Below are 25,369 nucleotides of genomic sequence, written 5' to 3' on the forward strand. Positions count from 1 at the left end.
GAAGGAGCTGTTGAAGCATCACTGCTCCACAGCTCCTGTGTGTGTGTGTTTGTTTCTGTGTTTTTGGGCAGATGTTTCCTGTATTTGAGAGGGCGAGCTTAAACAATCCCAGGAGATCAATTACTCAGCCTGGCTGCCAGCACTGGTGTGAGGTTGCTACTGGCCTTCTTTTTTTATTTTTATTTTTTTAGAAAACAACTTTATAAGATTTGAATGTGAGAAGCACATTGAAAGTTTGCTGGACAGTCAATACACAATTACCTCATGTCGGTACTTATTGGAGTTCATCTGATTCAAGTCTTGTTTGGTTTGCAGCAATAAGATGGAGGGAAAGTCGATAGAGCCCTCAAGACTCCAATAAGGAGGGAAAACCTCTGCTAGGAGAAGGAAAACACACAATTTTACCTTGTTTTCATCATATATATTTCAAATAGAGCACAAAGCAGCACATACACATCAGCCGCTTTACCAGGTCCAGCTGTTAACACAAATATCTAATCAGCCAATGGACAACTCATTACATTAGGCCGTGTAGACATGGTGGAGACGACTTCATGAAATTCAAATTGAGCATCAAACTGGATTAAGATAAGTGGAGGAGCATTTGACAACTAATTAGGCTAATTCACACAGACTCACCAACACTGGACAATAGAAGATGGAGAAACGTTGCTGGTCTGATGAGTCTCTATTTCAGCTCCACGTTCAGATGCTAGACTCAGAATAGAAACCTGAAAACATGGATCCATCCTGTCTTGGATCAATGCTTCAGGCTGCTTGTGTAATGGTGTGGGGGATATTTTCTTAGTTTCCTTAGCACCAACCTGGCCTGGCTTAACCGCCACAGCCTACCTGGGTATTGTTGCTGACAATGTCCATCCCTTTATGACCACAGTGGACCATCTTCTGTTGACTACTACTGTTGGCTACTACTTGTGGAGTGATGGACATTTACTGCTCTGGTAACTGGTCTGGCGGTCCGGCCGGCCTCCAGCTGTCCAATGGCACGATCCCGGCCAGGTCGCCCCAGTTGTTGCATTCTTCAGATTTTATCTTCTCCATACCTGTAGTGCTTTTTTATAGAGTTGAGTGGGATTAGTTGGATAAAGCCATATGTTAAATGAAATGAGTAAAACTTTAATAATTCCAGGGAAAAATTGTAATACTGTAGTATTTTGTTTTGGTGGGGGGGTTTTATCATAAAACCAACCTTACGTGCGTTATGTACAACTAGTTTTCTTCATGAAGAATTGAGCCATAAATAGTCAGTTACTAAATCCCTTGAATGTCTTTAAGCCTGTAAAATGAAGTAGTTTCTGTTTTATTTTGAATTTTAAGAAGCAATGAAGTTAACCTTTTTCCTGAAACTGTAGAAACTGCACTGCATCACAGGGTGAAACCAGAAGAAAAGCCTTTTGCCCTTCCTGGTGAACCACTTGAACTCAATAAAACACAGGAAACACAATTACAACAGGAGAGTAGCTCCAAAGAAACAACCAACAATGCATACAGCGGGTGATTATGTGAGGCAGCTGGCTGTAAAAAAAAACTAATTAAATAAATAAATGAATAAACGCTTCTCTGTCACCGGTTGCCACAGTACAATAAGCAGAGGAAGAAGGCTCTACTTAACAGTTCACACATGGAATAGAAAGTTAGATTTGGGTTATACACGTGACTTTTAAGATCATAAATATATATAAAAAAGCTGAATTTTATTATTGAATCAGTAAAATCGGTAGATCTTAATTTCAATAAGGAGAGATCAAGCGAATGGTTGATGGAAGTTTACCGGTGACCTCTGATGCTAGAGCATGACATGAGGGAGACTAGACAGGGGTGGACTTTTTATACAGAGAATTGTATGTATTATGTTATTGATTTACTTGTTTATTTTAATTCAGTAATCTTTTTTTTTAACCAGGAAATGATCCATTGAGATTAAAAATCTCTTTTACAAGGATGTCCTGGCTGTCCAGGATGTTATTTATTTTAATATACTTAATGTGTCTGTGCCAATGTCCTAATGTATGTTTCTGTAAACGGAGTGCCCAGTAATTTTGTTGCACTATTATGTGTAAAGACGATTAAGGTTTTGATTGATTGATTGACGTCAACTCTACCTTATTGAACTTAATCAGACTAAAACAGGCCTCAAATTCTCCTTATTGTGTTGTGTTTCTGTAAAAGTTGGGACAGGAGCAATGGGGACAGCAGTTTTTAATCTGCATTTGTGGATTTCAGGGTGAACTGTGACTTGTGGAAGTCTTCCTGAGCTTATGCAGTGGTTTCCAGTAGAGAATCATATCTATACTGTAAACGTTGTACATGGTGGGATCTTCAAAGTCGTTGAAAATTTTATGTTTAATAAAATTTTTCCGCTGTTTTAGACCCAGTTTGTCTCAGACTGGTGGACCTCTGTCTGTCTTTCCACTCTGCCTCTCTGAAATGCTAGTTAACCAAATTAGTAGTCAAATGCTCCTTCAGGTGTTTCTGATTTGTACCGGTTACTTTTCCAGCCTTTTGTTGCTCCTGTTCCAACTTTTTACAGACGTGTTGCTGCCATCAGATTAAAAAGGAGCTCGTATTTTCCATGAAATGATAAAATGTCCCAGTTTTTGCATCTGATCTGTTGTTTATGTTCTAGTGGGAATAAAATGTATGTTTTTTTTTTACATTTTTACACATTTTACAGAGTTTTGCTTATATTGGGCTTGTATTTTGTCATTTTGGGGGCATATTTGTCTGTTCTGATTTGTTTTGCTACAATCAAAAAACACAGAACAAAAGCATAGTCAGCTTATGATCAAACCTTTTTGTCTTATTGAAGCATGCAGCAGCTTTAATTAGTCACTTTTGTTCCTCTCAGTAGTTTAAATTTGGACTAAAGGCATGTTATTGTGTTTATTTCAAGGTCTGTAATTAATACTGAAGTTAAAAACAGACAAAAGTTTGTCTGAAACAGTTACAGCTCCCTACTTTTACTTTAACTTGCTGCACCGAATAAATGAACAGAGACTGAGAGGCACAGATTTAACCAACGTCCCGAGCTTTCTACAACATCTGATAAATGTCAGCTAATGAAGCTGGTTCAGGTGACGTCACGTGACTAAAGTAATATGAGAGAGATTTCAGCTGCTGCTAACATTCAAAGTCGCAGCATTAGATTACGTAAAACAGGAAACTGTCACAGTAGTAGAAGATGTAGAAAGAGTTAAAGCAGGTGGGTACAAACACCAGTAAACCTTTAATTAAATTACATAAGAACAAATTAAATAAAAAATTAATAAAATGGGAGCTTTAGTAAAACAACACAAATAACAAAGAGGAAAACGTAATTAGAGGATAACAGAAAGAACATTTTAAGTAACTAAGAAGCACCATCTAAACCCAAAACATAAAAACACACATACACACATGACAGAAGCTGCAGTTTAGTAGCTGTTAAATACACATTTCTAAATTAAACATTAGCTGGTCTGAAAAGGTATTTTATTCGACACAATCTTACTTATATAAAACAGAATGTATACAATGATGTCATTTTTCTTTGTACGCCAAATAAACTTGGTAAATAAGTAAGGAAATGAATGTTTGGTGGATTAGTTCTTTGTTATAACAATGTTCTCAGCAATACAAAAACCATTGGAAAGTCTGTTAATTTACCTTTTAAATGGAGCCACATTTGTAAGAAAAATGCATGTGTGGGATGAGCAGCAGAGTATGTGGGTTGCACCCATGAAAAAGTTGCCAAATCTTCTCTACAAAGCAGCTGATTCTGCTTAGGCAGATGATTGACACCTGAAGAAACAAGACATTTTGGTATTTTAGGTTTTAACTGGGGGGAGGTGTGTGGCGTTTGCATGTTCTCCCTGTGTATGCGTGGGTTCTCTTCGGGTACTCCGGCTTCCTCCCACAGCCCAAAGATGGTTTATTGGTCACTGTAAATCCTCCCTAGGGGTGAGTATGAGTGTGAATGGTTTGAGAGTTTGTCTCTCTCTGTGTTGGCCTAGCAATGGACTGGTGTCCTCTCCAGGGTGTACCCTGCCTCTCACCTGTTAAATGCTGAGTTAGGCTCCATATTAATGGACGAAGCGGTGTAGATAATAGATGAATAATAAATGAATGAATAACAAACAGTAGCACACACTCAGAAAATAAAGTAGCTAGTTTTAAGAGAACAAAGGATTGTTGCTGTGTGTTACTTTCCATATGCTGTGGTGTCGTGTTACTCTCAAAGGTACTGCTGATGTACCCTCAGTAGGGAGTAATTACCTGTATCCTTGCAGTTTGTACTTGACTAGTATAGTCTGATAAGAAGATGGTCGAAGATGCCCCCAGAGGTACAACACTGATACAACAGCAGCATCTTTGAGGGAACAACCCTTTGTACACCTTAATATACAATTAGGTACTTTATTTTCTGAGTGTGCATGTAGAAGAACAATACCAGTAATATGGATCCCCACCACTGATCTGCTACCAGCAATATGACACATTAACGATACAGTGAAGCCCCTGCCGATACAATGCGATGTGATTCATTAACGACTCGACAACGATTTGACTTTATACTTTATACTCGCATAACGCGATTAGGTTCGATAAATTTCATGGCGCGATTCAACACAATACAAAGATTTCACAGGCCCACATTTGGTTTCTAAGTAACATCACAATTATTTTACCTTCTCTCTCTTCCTGTGAAAGTTGTATTTGATACTTGATTGTTTTCTATAAAGCAAACCAATAAATCCAACTTAAAAACAAGATGCAATTCAGTATGGTATGGACAGAGGCTTGTTTTATTTCTAATAAAATCTTAAGTCTAATTTTTACACTAAAGCTACCGGTGCCTTTGCATCACAGACATCTGTCTCGGACCACCGATTCAAAGTGGTAAATCTCTCCACCCCTAAACCCTACACAGCCACAACAGCTTGGCACCTCCTCCTCATGCTGGTCACACACTGCTGTGGGATCCCATTATTCAACCTGCATTTGTGGCCAGTCAACCAATGTGGTTGTGTTGGACATTGTGGCATGAACAGCACGTCTAAGCTGATCCCATGAGTGTTCAATGAGGTTGAGGTCAGGACTGCAGGCAGGTCATTCATCCACTGGAGGTGGTTTCTGATAAATTCCACTCTGTTGGGGCCAGTGTCTTCATCTTGGAGACTATAGTTTGGTCCCAGACTGTGGAGAAATGGGATTGCCACTGGTTGCAGAATCTCGCCTCCATGTCTTTCTGCATTGAGATTAGCACAAATGACGATGAGCCTTGTTTTTCAAATCAGGGAGATGCTGTCCCACACCATCACACTGCCTCCACCAAAACTTCTCATCGTACTGGGGCAGCAATAGCTGGATTCATCACTGAACATAACCTTTCTCCTCATGTTCCAGTGCACATGTTGCCAACACCAGCACAAACGGTGTAGGACAGCCATGGCAGTTAATAGCAGAATCAGCTGTTTGGCACTGGCAAAGATGATTTGGCAGGTTTTTCATGGGGAAAACCCACTTCACTCTGCTGCTCATCCCACAAATGCATTTTCCTTACGAATCCGCCTCCATGTAAAAGGGAAATAAACGAGCCTTCCATTGGTATAAGATTTATTGCCAAGAAGCATTGTTACAATAAAGAAAAAATCCACTGAACACTAATTTCCAAAACATATTCAACATGATAAAGGTGGAATTTTGCTGAATGTCATATGAAATGTGCGATGATTATCCTGATGATTGACAGTAGCTTCAGTTTTCATACAGGCCTAACTCACACAGACTCTTGATGCAGGTTTCTTTGGACCAGTACCACACAGAGGAGGAGATTTATCAGATGTCTCTACAAAGGGAACCTCGCAAGCCAGCAGTAAGCAGCACATTCTGTGTGTCCCACTGTAGATTTTTACAATGACTTTCCATGTAGGACAGAAACATACAGATGCCCAGAGCAGCCATGCCTACTGTTATTTTCTTTTGCTCGTTTTCACTTGATAACAAGTTAATTTGTCTTGTTATCAAGACAAATAATCACTTACTGTAACTGGTTATGAGGTAGATCTTTATTTTCTCAAAATTGTGAGATGATCAAGGTGAGTCTGAAAGTTGATGGCTTGTGTGTTGGTAGCAAATTTCAATGTTGATTGTCTGATTTTGGAGCAATGTATCAATAAGTTAAAGCATGTATCAGTTCAATTCATTCAGTTTTGGCTTTCCTGAACTATAAGAAGGCCCTATTTGTTTTATTGTGGTTGGTCTTTTTTGCTGATATCCACAACAGATGACATCAACATCAGTGCATTTCAAATTAAAACACCCAAAGCCTTTTCATCGTCTTAATTTCAGAAAGATTTTGTGTCATTTCATGAGATCCATGACTAAATAATTTAAATATGGCGGTTTTAGCATTGTACAAAATTTTATAGGTTCAGAAATGCACATTGGAAAGTTTTTATTTTTTGCAAGATCTTCTTGTGTTAATATTGACCTCATAGGCTTTAATTTTCCATTGCATAGCAGAACTCTAGCCCCTCCCCTGCACCTGAACCCAAGCCCTCTATGATTGATGAGTGGGCTGTGTCGGTGAAGCCCAACGCCGACCCGACGATCATCAAGAAACACATAGAGAAGATGGTGGAGGTGAGTTTGTCAGCACCCTCACACACTTCTCTCGCTCAGGGCTTATTGTGACATTTAGGGTCTGTAAAGTACTGGAAGGATATGGATGAATTATTATCTACCTCTACTCAAACACTCTTTATCTTTGGCCAAAATGCAGGGACATGCCTTAATTTTACATCTTAATATTATGATCTGGGGAATTTAATTACAGAAAGTGGACTTCTTCACTTTACAATTCATGGGAAGTTTCCAGTAGTAGATTCCATTCACAGCTGATTTAAGATAAACTACATTCAGTCTCAAGGTACAGGTTATTATATTTACACATACCTATAATAACACAAGGTATACTGATAGTAGTGATAGATCCTTCTCTGTTAAGAGGAGGAATTTCTACTGTTCCACAACTTCAATCCTGAATGGAGTACCCCAGGGAACCATTTTGGGGCCTTTTTTTATTTGCATCATAATTGCTTCTTTAGGCTCTATTTTCCACAGACAGAGTGTCTCATTTCACTGGTGTGTCAATGACATGACATGTAATTCTCCACATTCTCCATAACATTATAAACTGCCTTAAAAAGCTAAAGTGCTGGAGGGAAAGCTAAATGATGACTAAACAGCTCTGTAGTTTGCAAAAAGTCAGCCCCAGTTGTCTCTTCTGCACCTAGTGAAGAGTACTGCAGCAATACTTCTGATTGGTACTACAAAAACATGTGGCATTACTCAAATTCTAACATCTGTCCACAAAATTAGTTTTAAACGTGGCATATCCAGGAAATTAGTGATGGGGTGGCCAAGGAAAGACAGAAGTTAGTGTGGGTGGTCAGCCAATAGATATTACTAACTGCAATGTCCAACAGGATCATTGTTAATGTTGGTCAGAATCAGTTTGTAAATACAGGGATACTTGAGTGTTGGGAAATCCTTAAATAAGAGCTTTGAGTCCTTTATAATGTCAAAAAGAAAACTCTCTACAGATTTTAAAGATTATACAGTACATGAATTTTAATACAAACATAAAAGTTATCTCATAAAGGAAAGAATAATTTTAACTCAGGTTTATGTAAACACAGAGTAAACACACACAAATACCAACGACCATTAACAGAGCTGCAGCTGTTCTTGTAGCTGCTGTAATTTACTATCTGAAGTGTGGTTTTGGTTTTAAGGAAAACAGAGGGTTACCCACCACTCTATTGAGCAAATACATCAGTAACATTTGTGGATAGTTATATATATATATATATATATATATGTATATATATATACATATATATATATATATATTTTTTTTTTTTTTTCAAGGAGCTGTAGTTTTCAAAATACTTAGTTGTCTCATCAAACTGTGTGTTAGCTGCTGGAGCCTTTTTGGTCTGGTATAACCAGAAGCAGCTCATGCAGATAGATATTGCTGTTAAACATTTAACCACAGTTTCCTGTTTCTGTTGTATTTTTCTGTTTGTGCAGTTTTTACAGTTTTTCCCGTTCACTTGTGGTCTTTATGTTCATCCCTGGGTATGTTAGATGTGATTTCAGCACAGCTGCTGTCAGTGTTCCCTTTTTGTTGCAGACCTCCTGCTGCACTCTTTGAAACTTGAAAACATGAGGCTCAGACAATCTGTTTCACAAATTTATATCACTGGCTGCACCTTCCAACAACCTTACAAGTGTTTTTACGGATGAACAAAGTAGTAAATAAATACTTTGTGACAGTTTTACATGGTGCAAACGTAGGTATTCCCCAATTTTTCCTGGCTTCATGAAATAACGTAGGAAAACATACAAAATTGTGTCATGTTTTTTGCAGTTTCTGTGTATCATCACACATCATAACATAGATATAACAAAGCAAGTCATGTCACAAATTATAAATGCTGCATGAACCTTTGTTGATGATAAATTTCATGTTCTCTTACAGTCAGTCTTCAAGAACTTTGACACAGACGGCGATGGCCACATCTCCAGGGATGAATTCGAAGCAATCAGGAACAACTTCCCTTACCTCAGCAAGTTTGGAGAACTGGACAAGAACCAGTGAGCATTAACAAGATTTTATCCACGTGCTTTATATAAACTGATCCAACATACAGTCTGCAGTAGGAGGCACTCATCTCTCTTTTTGACTGCTCTTACAGAGATGGGAAGATCAGCAGGGAGGAGATGATAGACTACTTTATGAAAGCTAGCTCTCTACTAAACTGTAAGATGGGTTTCATCCACACTTTTACAGAGACCACCTACGTGAAGCCCACATTCTGCGAGCACTGCGCAGGCTTTGTAAGTATTTTGATTAACCCTCAAAACTTCCTGATATCGCCCGCCTTCAAGAGTGCATTCATATATATTGTCCACAGAGTTTCAGGAACAGTAGTGTGTAACTCTGTAGGGTAAATTATGATGATAGCTTACTCTTAAGGCAATCTACAGAAGTTTTACCCAGCATTTATATTCTGTCCGGGGAGACTTTATATCAGGGGTGTCAAACTCCAGCCCTCCAGGGCCACTGCCCTGCAGGTTTATGTATTTTCCTGCTTCAACACACCAGATTGAAATTAATGGGTCATTGTGCAGAACTTGACAACAAGCTGTTGGTGTCATTTAATTTTAATAAGGTGTGTTGGAGCAGGGACACACCTAAAACCTGGAGGACAGCAACCATTGAGGACCAGAGTTTTAACACCCCTGCTCTGGTAAATCCACAACAATAACACCATTATTTATCCCATTTTCATCATAAAAAAAGATCACAATCACTACTATGTTGCTAAGAGACCTCTATTATTACCCAGAAAATATGATGAAGCCACTTCCTGTCAAGCTTTCAAGCCAATAAGAGAGCTGAAATTGATGGTAATGTCCAATCAGGAACAGCCAAGTGAGCAGAAAGGTCTATGTGTGTCTGAAAAAGACAAATATAATGCTCCTCCATGGCTGGAATAAAGCCGAGAAGACGTTTTTGATGCATGGTGGCTCCAAAAAGCAGCTGAATTAGTTTTGTGAGGATAGTAGGGAAATAGTAAATAAATAAATAGTAAAAAACAGCTGGAGGAAAAAGTGATATTTGTAAAGAGAGAATGATGTGCAGATGAGAACAGGCTTGGTCACTGTTTATCTGTGTGTTTTTTCTACAAAGTTCTGTTAGTAATAAATTCTGCTTTCTTCTTCTGGTCGGCCTTTATGCTGCTATATCTATTCATACATTCATTTTACATCATTTTAGCCTCATAATCTGACAGCTGAGGCTGGAAACATGATGTCTGATGCTGAATAGGCATTAATATCTGTGGCCATGATCATCCAGCAGCAGCTTCCAGTCTGGTCCTGGAGCAGAGGTGAACATCTGCTCTGGAGCTGGTACCGATGAAGTCAGAAGGACCGAGGCTGAGTGGTTTTGGATGGAGGGTCTGAGTCAGCACTGCTCCTAGAATTGCTAGAGGGGTCTGAAAACTAGATAAATATAGCGTCCAAGCTCTGATGTACCGGAAACCGAGCACTGACAAACTTTCCCTGTTCTTTGGAACACATAATGGAATTAAAACATTATAATAAATCAATTGTAATTAATGCCTTAAAGTCCCACCCCTAGTTAAAATATTTCTCTTAAATCTCATCTTAAATATTATGGGATGGGGGGAGGGCACTGAGCAGCGCTGACTCCGCCCACAACTCAGAGGCAAATTGTTAATGAGCTACGAGCTACGAGCTACTCTGAGCTACGAGGTCCTCTGCAGAAGCAGAGTCCTGGAAAAGGGCACAGGTTTTGTGATTTTTACCAAAAACTTTAAAATCACAATTTAAAGACCACTCAGAATATTTTAAATAGTTCCAAATAAGCATTGGAGTGGGTCTTTAAAGATGGTTTTAAATGTCCAATCAGCTGATTAAAGTCCTCAGTAAACATCCGTATTTGGTTTTCAGAGATGATTTCTTCATTGCATCAAATAGAAATAACAAGAATTTGTTTCAAAAGGTCAAAGGTCAGTTTTGCTCATCATGAGTCTCCACAGCCACGTTAGCTGCACAGACTATTTGCAGCTCATTATTTGCCTCAGCAGCAGTGACAGAGCATCTCTCAGAGGTTCATTCTGTCAGGTCAGTCAGGGCAATGACAATTACTTTGAGTCAGAGCCACACACACACACACACGCACTCATACACAGACATACATACACAGTTGCATTCTGGGAAAAATTGGGAGAAAGGTAATTGGGCGAGATGATGACCTTCGTATGTGACATTGTTACTTCTGTGTGTGTGTGGAGGTGTGTGTCCTCTTGCTCTCCACATTCCCTCAAGGAGCTGTCTTGTTGTTTGGACACAAGTGGTGAGTCAGCACTCCTCTGTGAGGAGAACAAGTCTATGGCTTTCAGTTTGACTGAAGATGGAGAGATGCCTTCTCTTTTATTCCTTTGTAAGCTCATAGAGAGGTTTTGGCTTAGATTAGGCGTACAGACTTTTATGAGCACTCAACACATATTTTCTCTGATGAAGTTGGCATTTTCATGTCATCTTGAGGGGGAAATTCAGAGTAGAGAGCAGGCAGAGATAAGGGCTCTGGCAGCATGCTTTTTCCCCTTGAATATATCTGTGTGTGTGGCAGAGGTAGATACACCAGCCACTTCCTCATCTGCCTGGTTTGTACTTTCCTCTTGGCTCCTGAGCAAAAACAATATTTTCCCTCGGCCCGTTTATCAGCACTCGTCTCACATATGCTGCAAACACTGCAGAGTTTGCCCGTTTCCCAGTGTCTCATATGGATCTTTGTCATCCTGTGATGCTTTGCCTGCAGCTGCCTTTAGTCTTACATCTTAATTAATGGCTCACAGATGAGTTTTGCTAAATGCAGAGAGCAAAGAGAGATAGTGTAATATGTATCTCTAGAGGATGGAGTGTTTAGCCAACGGCTCAGAGTGCTTTTTCAAAACAGGCGTCTCCTTGGACTCTTGACAGTCTAGCTTTATAGAATCAAAACAAGCTGGCTAGACTTGGTCCACACATATTATTTACTTTGATGTTTTCATTCAACATGACAGAGACTCTTTAGAATATTTGAAAATGCTCTCAGTGGGAAATGCATCTTCTTGCAGTCAGACTCTCCAAACTGTTTAGACATCGTATCTTATAGTACAGAAATGATATACTTTTTTTTCAAGCTCCAGACTTTCCTAACTTTAGCAAAGAAAAGGAGTGGGCCAGACCCAGTTCATCTCTGCTTCTTTTTATTGTTAGTAAATAACAATGGAATTACCTGTTCTTGCTTAAAACATTGAAATCTGTGTGCTGTATGATACCTGATAATGATCTGTAATTAAATTTCCAACATAGGCAGGACATTAGGTTAATGCACACTCTGGATGTGCACCCACTGGCCTATTTATTAGGTCCAGCTTGCTACCAGGTTGGACCCCATTTTACCTTCAGAACTGCTTTAATTCTTGGTGTGATAGATTTAACAAGGTGTTGAAAACATTCCTCAGATTTTGCTCCAAACTGACATGAAAGCATCTCACAGTTGCTGCATTTGTCGGCTGCACATCCACGATGATGGTCTGGTTATCTCTGTTGCATTTACACTTCCTGGTATGCAGAGTATAAGCCGGACAGTGAGAGATGTTTTAACTACATAGTAGCATGACTTCATAGCGGTGCAACACCTTCATTGAATCATAAGAAGAAGAACGCGACACAGAAACAAAGGAGAAAAATGGTGGACATCCAGCAGCTTGGGTTCTATCTTCCTGTTGCAGGCTCCAACCTTTTGGGTCGGATTTGTAAGATTGGGACCCCAATGGAAGGCTCCCAAAAAAGTTTAAAGCATTGGGCTGGATATTCTGGCACCCTTTCCAGTTTTGCCTTTGGACATGCAAAATAATGTGTACTGTCCCATACCGAGCCTTGCCTATTGGTGAAAATGGGGCTAACCCATATCATACCATACCGACACCAACCATACCACTAAGTGGAAATGGGACTTTAGAGGGACTAACTTTCAGTTCTCCATGATCATCTAAATTTAATGCATTGCAGAGATGTTTGCATGTGTCTCCACAGCGCAATAAAAATGATTTATTTCCAACATTAAAATTAAGAAAGCATTTTGTGCTTGTTATTTTAAATGTGTTAACATTGCGTGCTCTCAGCCTATCTTTCATGTCCATTCGCACTCAACATGCTGATCCAAAGGATCATAGAGGTCTGTAACTGTTTCAGAAAAGAGGAAAACTTAGCTACGTCACAGAGTGATTCATGTTAAAAGTGTAAGTATAGCCGTTTAAAGTAGCACTTTTCTAGCAGCTTCCATGCAGTTGGTGTGTTTCCAGCTCTTGTTTGTAGTTCATTGTGTTCCAGCGTCTGTAGAAGCGGTAAAGGTCAGTCAGTGTAGGCAGAGCTGTGATGATAGTCCTGATGATAACCAACTTCTCTTTGTTGCACTGCTTCTGGGTGTGTATACAATGTGTTGCTGGCGTGTATCTGTGTTTATGCCTGATGTGTAGGTTTTGTGTACATCCGAGGTGTGTGTGTGTGTGTGTGTGTGTGTGTGAAGAGGTCAGGATATTTTGTGCCTTCTCAGATGTGCCAGTGCAGTGTGTGATCTCCAGCGCTGCTCTTTCATGTCATTGTTCCCCCCACTGCCTTCGTCCCGCTTGATCTCGGTTCCCCTCCACCCTGTCCGTCCCATCATCCTCCTCTGTTCTCCCTCTCTTCTTTTCCCTCCCTCTGGCTCACCCTATATCTGAGTTTCATTGTACTTCAGCATCAATGGTGGGCATCAAGATATGAACAGAACAGATAATTCAAGATGGTTTAGCTCATAAAAATCTAATTGAATATGCGTTTCCCTTCACCGCAGCCCATTACCAGTGCATATGTTTTTAGATTAATTCGTTTCAGGATGTTTTTCTTATTTCCATTCTTTTCACTTAATGGCCCAGTTTAGGCAACGGACACACACCTCAAATCAAACATTTCCCCAGTGGGCTGGTGTGTGTTTTGTCCTACACAGTTTATTTATTGGTATGACTGGTCCATATGTGGCCCAAATCCACCAGCTTGCTTAGTTTTTTTTTAACACCACCCCGACCACCAACCCAGGCATTAACCTGTGGCCCACTGGTTCTGTTCTTCACTAACACCAGTTTGAACCAGTTAGACACTTTAAACCCCTTCAGGTTCTGTACCAGTAGCTGCAGCTACTTGTCACAACCATGGAGAGAAAACAGAGAGGAGGAGCATAGAAACTGTGCGATCACTGAAGTTTTGCTCTGATTAAAGAGACCCATTACTCCCAGTAAGTCTGATACACACTAGCCAGTTAGCGCTGAACATGCTAACAGTTAGCAGTGAACATGCTAGCAGTTAGTGTGCACATCCCATCTGTTTACAAAGTTATGATGAAGTGATGAAAACATGTCAATAAAACAGCTGTTTTATTGCCATGTTAGTTTTTTGCCTTACATTTAAAATTAGTTGATGATTCCAGTAGCTGCGTTTACATAACCCTTGGAATTGCGCAAAACCTAAATATTACAATAAAAATCTGGTAATGGAAACACCTACATTTCGAAAAACCTCTCAAATATCGCTAACGCTTTTATGCCTTCATGATGTGGTTTTTCAGAAATGTTGATATAAAAATATGTCACAATGTCACTTTTTTTGTAAAGTAAAGCTTGCGTAGATGAGTAGATGCAGGAGGACACAGAAATCTTTTTACAAATAATTAAAGAGAAAAATATAACTGCCATTCCTTAAAAAAAGAGTTTTACAAGAAAATAGAAATTTCCATCCTCCTAAAACTGAATCTTGCGAGACGAGATTTTAGGAGAATTATGGCTGATGCGCTAACATTCAATGAAAACACCTGCAGATCGCAATTGCACTTTGTCGAAGATTTTGAGTTAATGCTTTTATTTTGTGAAAGCAGTAGTGAAAATGCAGCCACTGTTTCCAGCAGAGTAACATCGGGTTAACTGGTTGTGTTTATTAATTAAAATAACAGAACTAAAGTTATGTTATTTTATGTCATCCTGAGCTAAATCATCTCATTGAAAATGAAAATATGATTTTTTAACCCTCATTCATCAACATTAACAGTGAGCCAGCAGCTTTCTGATTTTCCTTATTAGCCTGTTTGTTATTGGTTGTGGGCTGGTCGGGTACTTCTGGGTCAGAATGTGTTAGAGGCAGCTTCTGTGTAGGTGTTTATGGACAGTATATTAGATTATTTATTTATTTACATATTGTCAATATGTTATGTCGATATGCTATAGGCTACTGATGCAGTCAGTTGGAGAATCCAATAAATCTGGGCCTGACTGCATCATTATGTAAAAAAGAAAATAAATAAAAAGATTGTTTTTTGGCCTAGTCTGCTCCTGTAGGCAAAGAAGACACTCTTTAATGGTTTAAAATTAGTTTTTTGTCTTCACTATGGAAATATTTTATAAGCCTAATTCCAAAATAGTTGGGTCACTTTGTAAAATGTAAATAAAAACAGAATACAGTGATTTCCAAATTATTTCCAGATGGCAGCAGCACATTTGTAAAAAATTGGAACAAGGGCAACAAAAGGTTGGAAAAGTAACTGGAGGAGCATTTGACAATTAATTAGGTTCATTTGCAACAGGTCAGTAACATGAAGCAATTCAGGAGCATTTCAGAGAAGCAGAGTCTCTCAGATGGAAAGATGGACACAGGTTCACCAATCTGCAATCTTCATCATCAGTCTAAAAATTGATCCCCTTGGACTCAAATTAATGAGTCATTGTGCAGAACTTCATAGGCTGCTGGATCCATTTAATTTGAGTAAGATGTGTTGGAGCAGGGAAACACTGAACATCTGCAGGACTACGACCCACATGGGACTGAGATGAATAGCTCTGATCTGTAGTGTAAACAGTGTAGACATGATTCTCTACAGGAAATCACTGCATGGACTCAGGAAGACTTCTAGAAATCACTGTTTGTGAGGTTAAATCTCCATCATGCAAAGAAGAAGCCATATGTAAGCAGGATCCAGAAATACCATTGTCTTCTCTGGACCAAAGCTCATTTAAAATGGTCTCAGACAAAGTGGAAAACTGGCATCAGATTCAAAATGAGCCCATGAAAAGGTATTGGAATTGAAATTGGGAATAAAATATGAATTCATGAGATTTGGGAAACATTTAACTAGATGCATTTTCATTGCAGTTTTTCGCAAAATAAAATCAATATTTCTAAAATTTCGACAAAGTGCAAGTGAGATTTGCAAGTTTTTAGCGCATTAGCTGTTATACTCATAAAACCTCATCCCGTGAGACTCCACTTTGAGGAGAGTGGAAATTTCTTATTCTTTGTAATACTCTGCATTTTGCTGTTGTTTACTATCTATACTATTTAATTGTTTGTCCAAAGATTTCCATGTCCTTCTGTGTATACTCATGCCGTGCCATCTTTACTTGAAATGAACTGGTCACGTGACCCCATACGTTACCTCTGGAGATGTGTAAATGCGAAAAAAGTGTTTCCATTATACTTTTACGATATATTTCTATATCGACATGTCTGAACAAACAACCTCATGAGAGTGTAAAAACTTTTTAGTTTGTGTGGAAAAGACTGACTTCATTATATGAAACAGTGCTGAAACAACTGTTCCATCACATCTAACAAGTGACACCTGGAGGTTTGAGGGGTCTGGGGATTTGAGCTGAACACAACTCTCAAGCTGGAGAACCACCAAAATTAAGTTCTGTACAGGAATCTAAGCCACCATTCTTTTTTTTTATGTCTTCATTTCTTCATAGGAAATTGGAAAATTGGTGCAGTGATTAACTGAAATGTGCAAACATAAATGCAAACAGTAAATATGACAAAACTAGTTTGTTCACTTCTAATTTGGTTGAAAGCCAATGTTTCTGTACCATAGTCTGAACCTTCTTAAACATGCTTTCTTGAAATTTCCAGGCTGGCCTTCAGGAATCGTTTTCCGGGCTTCTTGAAGGACTTGTTAAAGCGTTTGGATGTTTTCTGCTTTTTTTTCTGTTTTTTGTCCAGACGATCCCACACTGCTTCATCCCTCAGACCTGTTGCCACTGATTTTCAGTCCATTTCTTGTGTCATGTGGCATACTGTACATCAGCATTTTCTCCCTGTTTCCCTTCATGAACAATGACTTAATGGCAGCTACGTTTCCATAGAGACCCTCAGATGAGGTTTCGGCCAACTTTAGACGGATCAGATGAAGGTCTAGCTCAGGAGTGGCCAGTGTCAGTCCTCAAGAGCCACAATCCTGCAGGTTTTCCAAATTTCCCTGCTCCAACACACCTGACATTGCTGGATTTGTTCATATTTCTTCAGACATCACGTTCAGATCCTGTTCATTCCAGATTTCTTTATATAAACACTTCTTCTTTTGTTTGCTAAACAAACCAAAAAACAGCATATTTCTCTGTAAATGGCCAAGTGCAAGAACAGGACTGAAGGTGTGAAAAATATCCAAATAAAACTTGGAAAGACCTTCTGAAATTCTGTAGAACTGTTTCTCAAGACCACTTAAAAAGATTACAAGAAACTCTGGCAGCTTGGAAAGAAATGAGGGCTGGAGCAAGACATTTGCAGGTGTAAATGACTTTGTTCCAGGATTCCTGTTCATTAGCTGCATACGCATTTTTTTATTTGCACTAAAACCAGGCTGTATATTCATATGAGGACTTTATGACAACTAGAACTTACTATAGCTGTAACATTTTTGCTGATAAGTTGTATTTAAATAGAAATTTTGCTTGTAGTTTTGCAATTATTTTTCCTGACAAAACCTTTACTGCCTACATTGTTATAAAAAAGAAAGAAGGAAATAGAAACCTTCCTTTTTGCCTACTGCAGCTGCTGTGTCACACTAATGATCTTGAACATACCCCCACTTTTCTGCAGGGAAATGGAAATCCGTCCTAATTAACAGCAAACCCCACTGCCCTTTCCCTTCTTTGTCTTTTTTCAGATATGGGGCTTTTACAAGCAAGGCTACAAGTGTAAAGGTAAGTGAGCGATTCATTTGAGATTGTGTTCTACGTCTGCTGCACAGATGTTCTTGTTCCACCCGGAAGGCAACAGCCTCCAGAGAGTCCGCGATTTCTTTTTGACGCCATTGATTTCCCATCCGACAAGCACATACACACAGTAAATGTCATCAGCATACACAACACAGAACCCATGGCAAATATATTACATTGCTTTACTCATGAAGCCCTGCTCACCAACAGCTGGATACATCAGCTGAGACCTCACTAAACTCAGCAGCCAAATATTTACCATATCAGGCCTCTGAAAGAAGCATTGTTTGAAGAAGCTGGCTCATTTCTCAAATGTATACACCCTGGCCAGCAACCTGCAGCATCTCCCACCCTGCCATACTTAAGGTCATTAGCTTCATAAACACACACAGCCCTCTTCTTCCCTCTGTGGATATGCTGTCAGGGGTCTGTACAGTATGTGATAATCCGCAGACATTGTGCTCTCAAAATAACTTACAGTACATACGTTATGTTCCACCCCAGCTGTCAATGCAGAAAACTTTTGCCAGACCTCAAATGCTAATCGAGCAACTTTTCATCTGCTGGAGTTTTTCAGGAAATGATTGCAAACAGATGAATAGGCAGACATTTCACTGTCAGCATTTTGCTTTGTCATTTTTATTAAAATATTTTTTTTTCAAATTCCTCATTCAGAATTAGCTGACCACGTTTCATTCCCTCTAAGAGGATATAACGTAGAGCTTCCTCTTCATCCACTTGGTTAAAAAAAGAAAGCATTTTAATCACCAAATGTGTCTTGTCTTTTTGTATTTGTAATTTGAACTGCCTCCACATTTACTCCTGCTCTGGTTGGCTAACCATTGCTTATTAAATAGCTGGCAAGCCATCATCAAACATCGAGCTGCATAGCAACTAGAGTAATTAATGCTTATTGGGCTAGTGAGGTCTAAGACTAGCAGCTTTTACAACAACCTGCACCTTGTGTGTAGGAAAAAAGAGAAATTTATCTGATCATAGACTCATTAGCTAATTTTTCTGTGTCCAGCAGCAGCAAAAGAAGTCTGTAATTTAAATGTTAAACAAAAGTCTGGGAGGATCAATCAGGTATTAAAGAACAGTCATGACCTCGTGATTGGTTTTTGCTTTTCAGATGAAACGGGGCTAATGGCAGGTCAAACACAAGCAGGCCCACTGAAATGTGTGTCTTTGGAAACACTCCCATAGCTTACTAATGCCCCACACTTTCTATTTTCCTCTCCACTCCAATGGACTGTAGTCTGATGGGGAGTTTTGGAGTGTTCTGGCTCGTTCCATTAATGAGACCAGAGGAAGTCAATGAGAGAGCCCCACAGTCATTCATCCCCATTATCATTGTTAGCCCGTACTCAGGGAGGTAGACGGAGCGCCAGAGATGTAATTGAAATGAATCACCCACAACAGTGCAGTGCAGGAGTGTTAGATCTCTAAATGTGTGTGGGTTGTTGGATGTGTGAGATGTCAGATATTTAGACTTAAATATAGGAGAAACTTAGTGTAGATGGGCACTCTAACTTTTACATTAGAAACAATTCTTCATATGTTCTTTGCCCTTTCAATCGCTTTCAGCCTTATTTAGCAGAGAATTGCATGATACCATCCTTTTATCTGTTGATTTAACATGAAGCTTTGAGTTGTTTGGGGCCTGCTCCATTTGTGGCTGTGTTATATAGCCCTACAAAGATAAAAGGAAGGTTTTTAATAGCCTTTACCTCAGCTGTGGGATGGCATTTCATTGTGAATAAAGTGAAGTACTCAGCCATTTCAAGGGGCAAGAGGTTAATAGTTCTCAGATGAAGTAGAAAAACAGTTTTGTCCTTTTAACCAGCATCAATATCCCATGAAGAGGTGGTAAAGACATAGAATTTAAATTTCCAACAGAGAGTTCTGTTGGAAAGAAAGGAAAACAATTAGAAACTAAAATAATTTTTTTTCTGGGTGCGAGCAGTGAGGTCCTTGCTTGCATGGATGAAACAATGGCTGCTCTAGGACATGCTCTATGGGGGCAGCCATCATGGAATCATTTAGAAAGAAGGGGGTGCTGTGTAACTGGTTGCTATGGTGATACCTGCCTGGCATCATGGGGAAGGTGTTGGACAGAGACAAACACAAATTGCCCAATGCACAAATGTTCGCTATTTCAAAACTTTAAGTTTTTTAAAAAAAATCTTGAACCGTGACACAAACTTCTGCCAAAAACAAGGATGTCATTTTTATGATTTTACTGTCTTCCATGTAATTGTTATGGGAGGTTGAAAAGACCCCTCACCTCTTGATCTGAGACATAATGGGAGTCATTGAGAGAATTGTTGGGCACACTCTGCTTTGAGGTGATTTGAGAGAAAGATGTGAGACCCACTGAAGTGTTGGTCATATAGGGGGAAAGAAGATGAAATTGCCTACATTTTGCTGAGTAACTTGCATGCTTACAGGCAACACTCTGGACATGAAAAAAGTTTGTTTGAAATTTTTTTTTCTGAATGATTTTCAGAGCCAAAATTGAGTATGACATCATTGGTCTCTACCATGAAAATTCTGTAGCAAAATCCCAAAAGTCCATAAAACCCAAACTGCAGTTGTGTTGAAACTGTTAAAGACATCAGAATGCCCTTTCAGATATTAAAGGTTTTATCTTTTGTGACCCATTTAAACTCTAAATGAAATTCCTATATGAAAGTAAGCCTGAGTTAAGGGACTCCAACGTGGGCATAGCTTTTCACTTGTTTCAGCAGAATCCCATTAATTTCTATGTGGAAAATTTAGCTTTTTTTTTTTTTTTTGCCTTTTTAATAAACACTGTTTGATGAATTGCTACCAAAATGTCTAACATGCTATGCCTAATAAATTCTCACATTTTGCATACCTTTTATTAAAATTTGTGACCGAAATGGAAGGAATTAAATATATAAGTGGAATAAGTATGACCAATAGTTCCCCCTTAATTCCTTTGACATTGGCACCCAGAATCAAAACATAGTGATTTTAATGGTAAAAAGGTTCGTTTGAAAATACATTCACACTTTTCTTGCTTCGTTGACCCATCATCTCTTTCCTCTTAGACTCCGTTCAGTTGACAGAGTTGTTGTCTGGCACAGTGGGTCTTACTCTGTGTGTGTGTCAGTGTTCATGTGTCTGCATGGGGTGCCAAAATACCTTACTTTCACCACTAGCGTTCCCGTTCGCCCCCATGTTTCTGTTTGCATCCGTCCCTCTGTCTGACCCTGTTTTTCCACCCCATTCTCCCTTCTCTTTTCGCACCCGGCCCTTCCCTTCTTTCTTCCCATCTCGGCGATTCTCCCTCCCTCTCTTCCGAACTCGCCGTCCTCTCCACCTGTCCCGAAACCTCTCCCTGCCGACGTCCTTCTCTCTCCACATGAATCCTCTGGACGCAGCCTGCGGGGTGAACTGCCACAAGGCCTGCCGAAGCCGACTGGCTGTCGAGTGCAGGAAGAGAACGAAGAGCATCAGCCACGAGACACCACCAGCCCTCCAGGCCAGGTCCTACAGCTTCCCCCCACCTGCTAACACACCTCCCAGCCTGCAGAATACAGGTAAGAAGCATCCACATGCTGGGTTTACTTTATAAGTGTAAAGACTCAACGGAAGGATATGAACAGGCAACATTTTGTCAGTGTAAAAGCTGCAGAAAGGAGGTGTGAAAGATACCCTCAGAGTGTGGTTTGCAATGGAAATGTAATTGACCAACCACAGCGAGGCCTGTGGCCAGTGTTCCATCAGACCTTGGCAAAAGTGGCGTATAGATTGGCTCTATTTTCCATCACAATGAGCCTTCTCGATCAGTGGGCCAGACAAAACTGCCAGGCTAATGAACTTCACTGGCGACTAGATGAAGGCCACACTTCACATGATCTTTAGGAAGCTTTTCGCTTTTCCATTTGATCTTATCCTCGTCTCTGCATCTTCACCCTCTCTGTTCCCTCCAGTAATTGCTGAAGAGGATCTAGAGACAGTGGAGGAAGGAGTATTTGATGTCCATCTATAACCAGGTGAGACTTTTTTCTTAATGACGTGACCTTTTATATTATTTATTGGTTTTCACTTGAGTTAATAAAGTATTTTGCTCTGAAGAAGAAAACTGTGTCGGGTTAATATGTGGACTTTATTCGACTTTTGACTCAGGGTTCATTGAGTGAAGTTACTTCAGGAAATTGATCAAAAGCGTAAAGGATTTACACAGCTTTTTCTCATATCCAGTACTCCAGCAACAATCCTGTTTAATATTCATTGTGGAGTCAGGTTGGTGTTGGGACGAGGAGTTTGGCATTTGTAAGTTGTTGAAAATCATATTTATGTTGCTGAGCTCTTTTGTCATGATGCAACATTGACACACATGTTAGAAAATAGATTTCTGTCCTTGATTATCTTCAAAACTGGCTTATTAAAATAAAGATCAATATGTGTCCTGTAATAGCTGTACAGGAAGTAGCTCGAGGTGTTTTAATGACCTTTCTGGCTTGTGGCCCTTTGAAAAACATGAATGCAGGCTTAGAGGCTGAATTAACAGCCTGAATATGAAGATGAGTTAGAATAGCTTTAATCAAAGAGCAGGTTTCTATTTGCAGGCTGTTTGATTTAAATCATTTTTAAAGGCCCTCACGAGTAAAACCAATCAGAGTGTTAAAAGAAAGAAAGAAAAAAGCAAGCGAAGATAATGGGAAAAATTAAGCTTAATTTCCCTTTGAAATAATGATTCTTCTTCTTTTGTCTTACGTTCCCCTAAGAATGATCTTATTTCTGGGGTGGGAGCTGCTGTTCTCTCAAACTGGCTAATTAAACAACAAAAATGCAAAGATAAATGACCAGAAACAACTTTAAATGGGTATTTTTGGAAAAAATCTGTTTACAAATTTTTAGTACTGGGCTTGTGAAGGTCTTAAACATATAAATGAAGATAATTTTTTCACATGCTGGTAAATTTTATATGAGACGCAGGGAAAGACGAGGTTTCTGTGTCCACTTGAAAGGGCTGCTGCATCACACTGACACATTTTCATGTAAATATTTTACTACAGGTTTCAATTTTACAATTAATACTAAATTTCAATGTCTCACATCCATGCAGGAGCCTTTAACCGAGGAGTGGTTTGGATGAAGAGGCCAGTGACATTCCTCAGCTCTTTATTGTATAACCCCCCACCCCACCCACCCAATCTCTGCGGTCGGTGAGGAAGAAGCCAATTCAACAACAGTTGGGAGCCAGCCAGAGAATGTGCTACAGTGTGTTGGTTTTAAAACCCCTGGCAGAGGGGAGAAGTTGCACTGAAAACATGCCAGGAAACCCACATGCTGCCACACAGTGGACTCACTCTGCAACAGCATCCTCTCCGCCTGTGTATGTGCATCTTGATTCTATGTCAGCCAACAGTGTTATTGTATAATCTTACTGTATTTAAAACAAAAAGAAAAAAATCCACAAAATTGTATTTTCTTAGTGGGAAGTCTGTGTACCCTGCAGCAGATAGGAATGACTATGTCTGTTTTTTCTTTCTTAAGACATAAAAGAGGTGCTGTTACTGCCAAGAATGTAAAGCTGCCACCCAGACTAAGCTATTATCCCCTTTATCTGAGATGCTCTGCCTTTTTTTTTCCTCTTTTTGCTTGTCATATAGTTTGGAATACACTTCTGTGGACTGATGAGAACCAATTTAGATGTCCGGTGAAATATTGATTTGTGGTGACCTTTGTCTACAAGAGATAGCTATAATTAGACGGAATATTGAACAATTATATATTTTTGTCACATTTACCTGAGTATCAGTAGCCGTCTAGTTGACACTGTGTTGTTTTCTGTATGCAGTACTGTGAATGAAGCTAAAACAGTGAAATTCTGCTGTCAGATGAAGGAGACTTCTCTCCTGACAGGAGAGAGAGGGATTTCTCTTTTTTTGTCTTCTACTGTCAACCGAAGAGAAAAAGAAGGAAACAGAAACTGAAGTCGCTTAATGAGGCTTCTCATTTGACAGCAGCTTATAAAAACATATTCCTTAGAATCTGTTTTAATGCAAGTTGTGTTTTGCTATTTTAATCCTGCATGCTACCTCCAAACATCTGTCGCTTATGGTTTTTATCAGTTGTAATGCAGCGCAGCAAATTCTCATGTATTTTGGAGCCATTACGGAGGAGAAGCTCCTGTTTCTTTGTGACTGTGGAGAGATGAATTCAGACTTTGAGCGGCAGGTTGCTAACTGCTGCTTTGTCATTAAATGAGACTCCTAACACAAAACAGGTATTTAAAAAATGCAGGTCCCTTCTTCTGTCTCTTCTTGCCTAACAAAGTATACTTCTTGTTTTTCTGAAATCGTTTTGTGCTGTTTCTTGTGCTTCCCATATGAGTCATCAGTATCAAATGCAGCAGGCATCTTTCAAATGTGTTGCTGTTAAACATGCCTGTGACTAATGACAATAATACTGGAAAAAAATGACGTGTTTGTGTTGTATTCAGTCTTTTGCTAAGCTCTTTTACTTGACCTCGCTGGATTAAGGAAAGATGCTAGAAATTCAGTAGGAGCACGCTTCAGTGGGAATCTGACAACACTTAGACTGAGCTGTGGATCTGCAGCACTGAAACTACAGATGTTCAATAAATATTTTACAAAAAGTGTTTAGTCTCATGCAATCTTATTAAACTGATACACAGAGGTTATGTCATACCACACTTATGTCCGCCACTTTATCAGGTCCACCTGTTCAAACTGCTTGTTAACACAAATATCTAATCAGCCAATCACATTTAGTCATGTAGACACAGAGAAGACGACCTGGTTCCAACCAAGATATGCAGAATAGCATCACTGAGCACACAACACATCCAACCTTGAAGCAGGTGAGCTACAGCAGCAGAAGACCACACCAGGTGCCTCCTGTCAGCTAAGAACAAGAAACTGAGGCTACAATTCACACAGACTCACCAACACTGGACAATAGAAGATGGAAAACGTTGCTGGTCTGATGAGTCTCCATTTCAGCTCCACAGTCAGATGCTAGGCTCAGAATTTGGTGGAAACATGAAAACATGGATTCATCCTGCCTTGGATCAATGCTTCAGGCTGCTGCTGGTGTAATAGCGTGGAGAATATTTTCTTGGTCCACTTTGGGCTCCTTAGTACCAACATGGCCTGGTTTAACCACCACAGCCTGAGCATTGTTGCTGACCATGTCCATCCCTTTATAACCACAGTGTAGCATCTTCTGACGGCTACTTTCGGCAGGATAATGCACCATGTCACAAAGCTCAGATCATCTCCTACTGTGGAGTTGGAGCAATATAAGGAATTTTTACAAGACCTTGTTGAATCTATGACACCAAGAATTAAGTCAGATCTGAAGCAAAGAGCAGGTCCAACCTGGTACTAGCTGGACCTGATAAAATGGCTGGTACAATAAGTTACAGTATAAAAGTATTTTACTGCTATCTTTAAAAGGAAAATGGAAAAGATTTTGTGGTTTCTTTTTATACAAGTTGGTCCAGTGTATTCTTCAGTTAAAGTAGATCATAGATTCTTCAGGGTCATTTCATTCAATTAGGAATATTCCTGAGCAAAAAAATCTATTTGACCACACACGGGAATTCAGAAAGTAAGTGGTCCTCTTTTTACTTTTGCTCAACAGAATCTTCTGCTTTGATCTAAAGTATTATACGTTTTTACTTCAGCTGTACAATTACCATT

At 39.5% G+C, this 25,369-nt stretch overlaps 1 protein-coding gene across 2 annotated transcripts in view; it reads left to right on the plus strand.

Annotated features, from left to right (window-relative positions):
* LOC121639867 (RAS guanyl-releasing protein 2-like) overlaps nt 1-24,300 on the plus strand; it is a 51,846-nt gene extending 27,546 nt beyond the window's left edge. The window contains exons 10-17 of one of the 2 annotated variants that reach the window (XM_041985444.1): nt 5,801-5,875; nt 6,523-6,645; nt 8,549-8,664; nt 8,766-8,907; nt 17,612-17,648; nt 21,074-21,232; nt 21,626-21,688; nt 22,765-24,300. In XM_041985444.1, coding sequence (XP_041841378.1) covers nt 5,801-5,875; nt 6,523-6,645; nt 8,549-8,664; nt 8,766-8,907; nt 17,612-17,648; nt 21,074-21,232; nt 21,626-21,684 — 711 coding nt within the window. In that variant the 3' untranslated portion in view covers nt 21,685-21,688; nt 22,765-24,300. The remainder of the gene's footprint in view (nt 1-5,800; nt 5,876-6,522; nt 6,646-8,548; nt 8,665-8,765; nt 8,908-17,611; nt 17,649-21,073; nt 21,233-21,625; nt 21,689-22,764) is intronic. The other variant, XM_041985445.1, reaches the window with a different exon arrangement.
* Nucleotides 24,301-25,369: the final 1,069 nt, after the last annotated feature.

The sequence above is a fragment of the Melanotaenia boesemani genome, chromosome 5 (assembly GCF_017639745.1).
Source record: "Melanotaenia boesemani isolate fMelBoe1 chromosome 5, fMelBoe1.pri, whole genome shotgun sequence".
NCBI lineage: Eukaryota > Metazoa > Chordata > Actinopteri > Atheriniformes > Melanotaeniidae > Melanotaenia > Melanotaenia boesemani.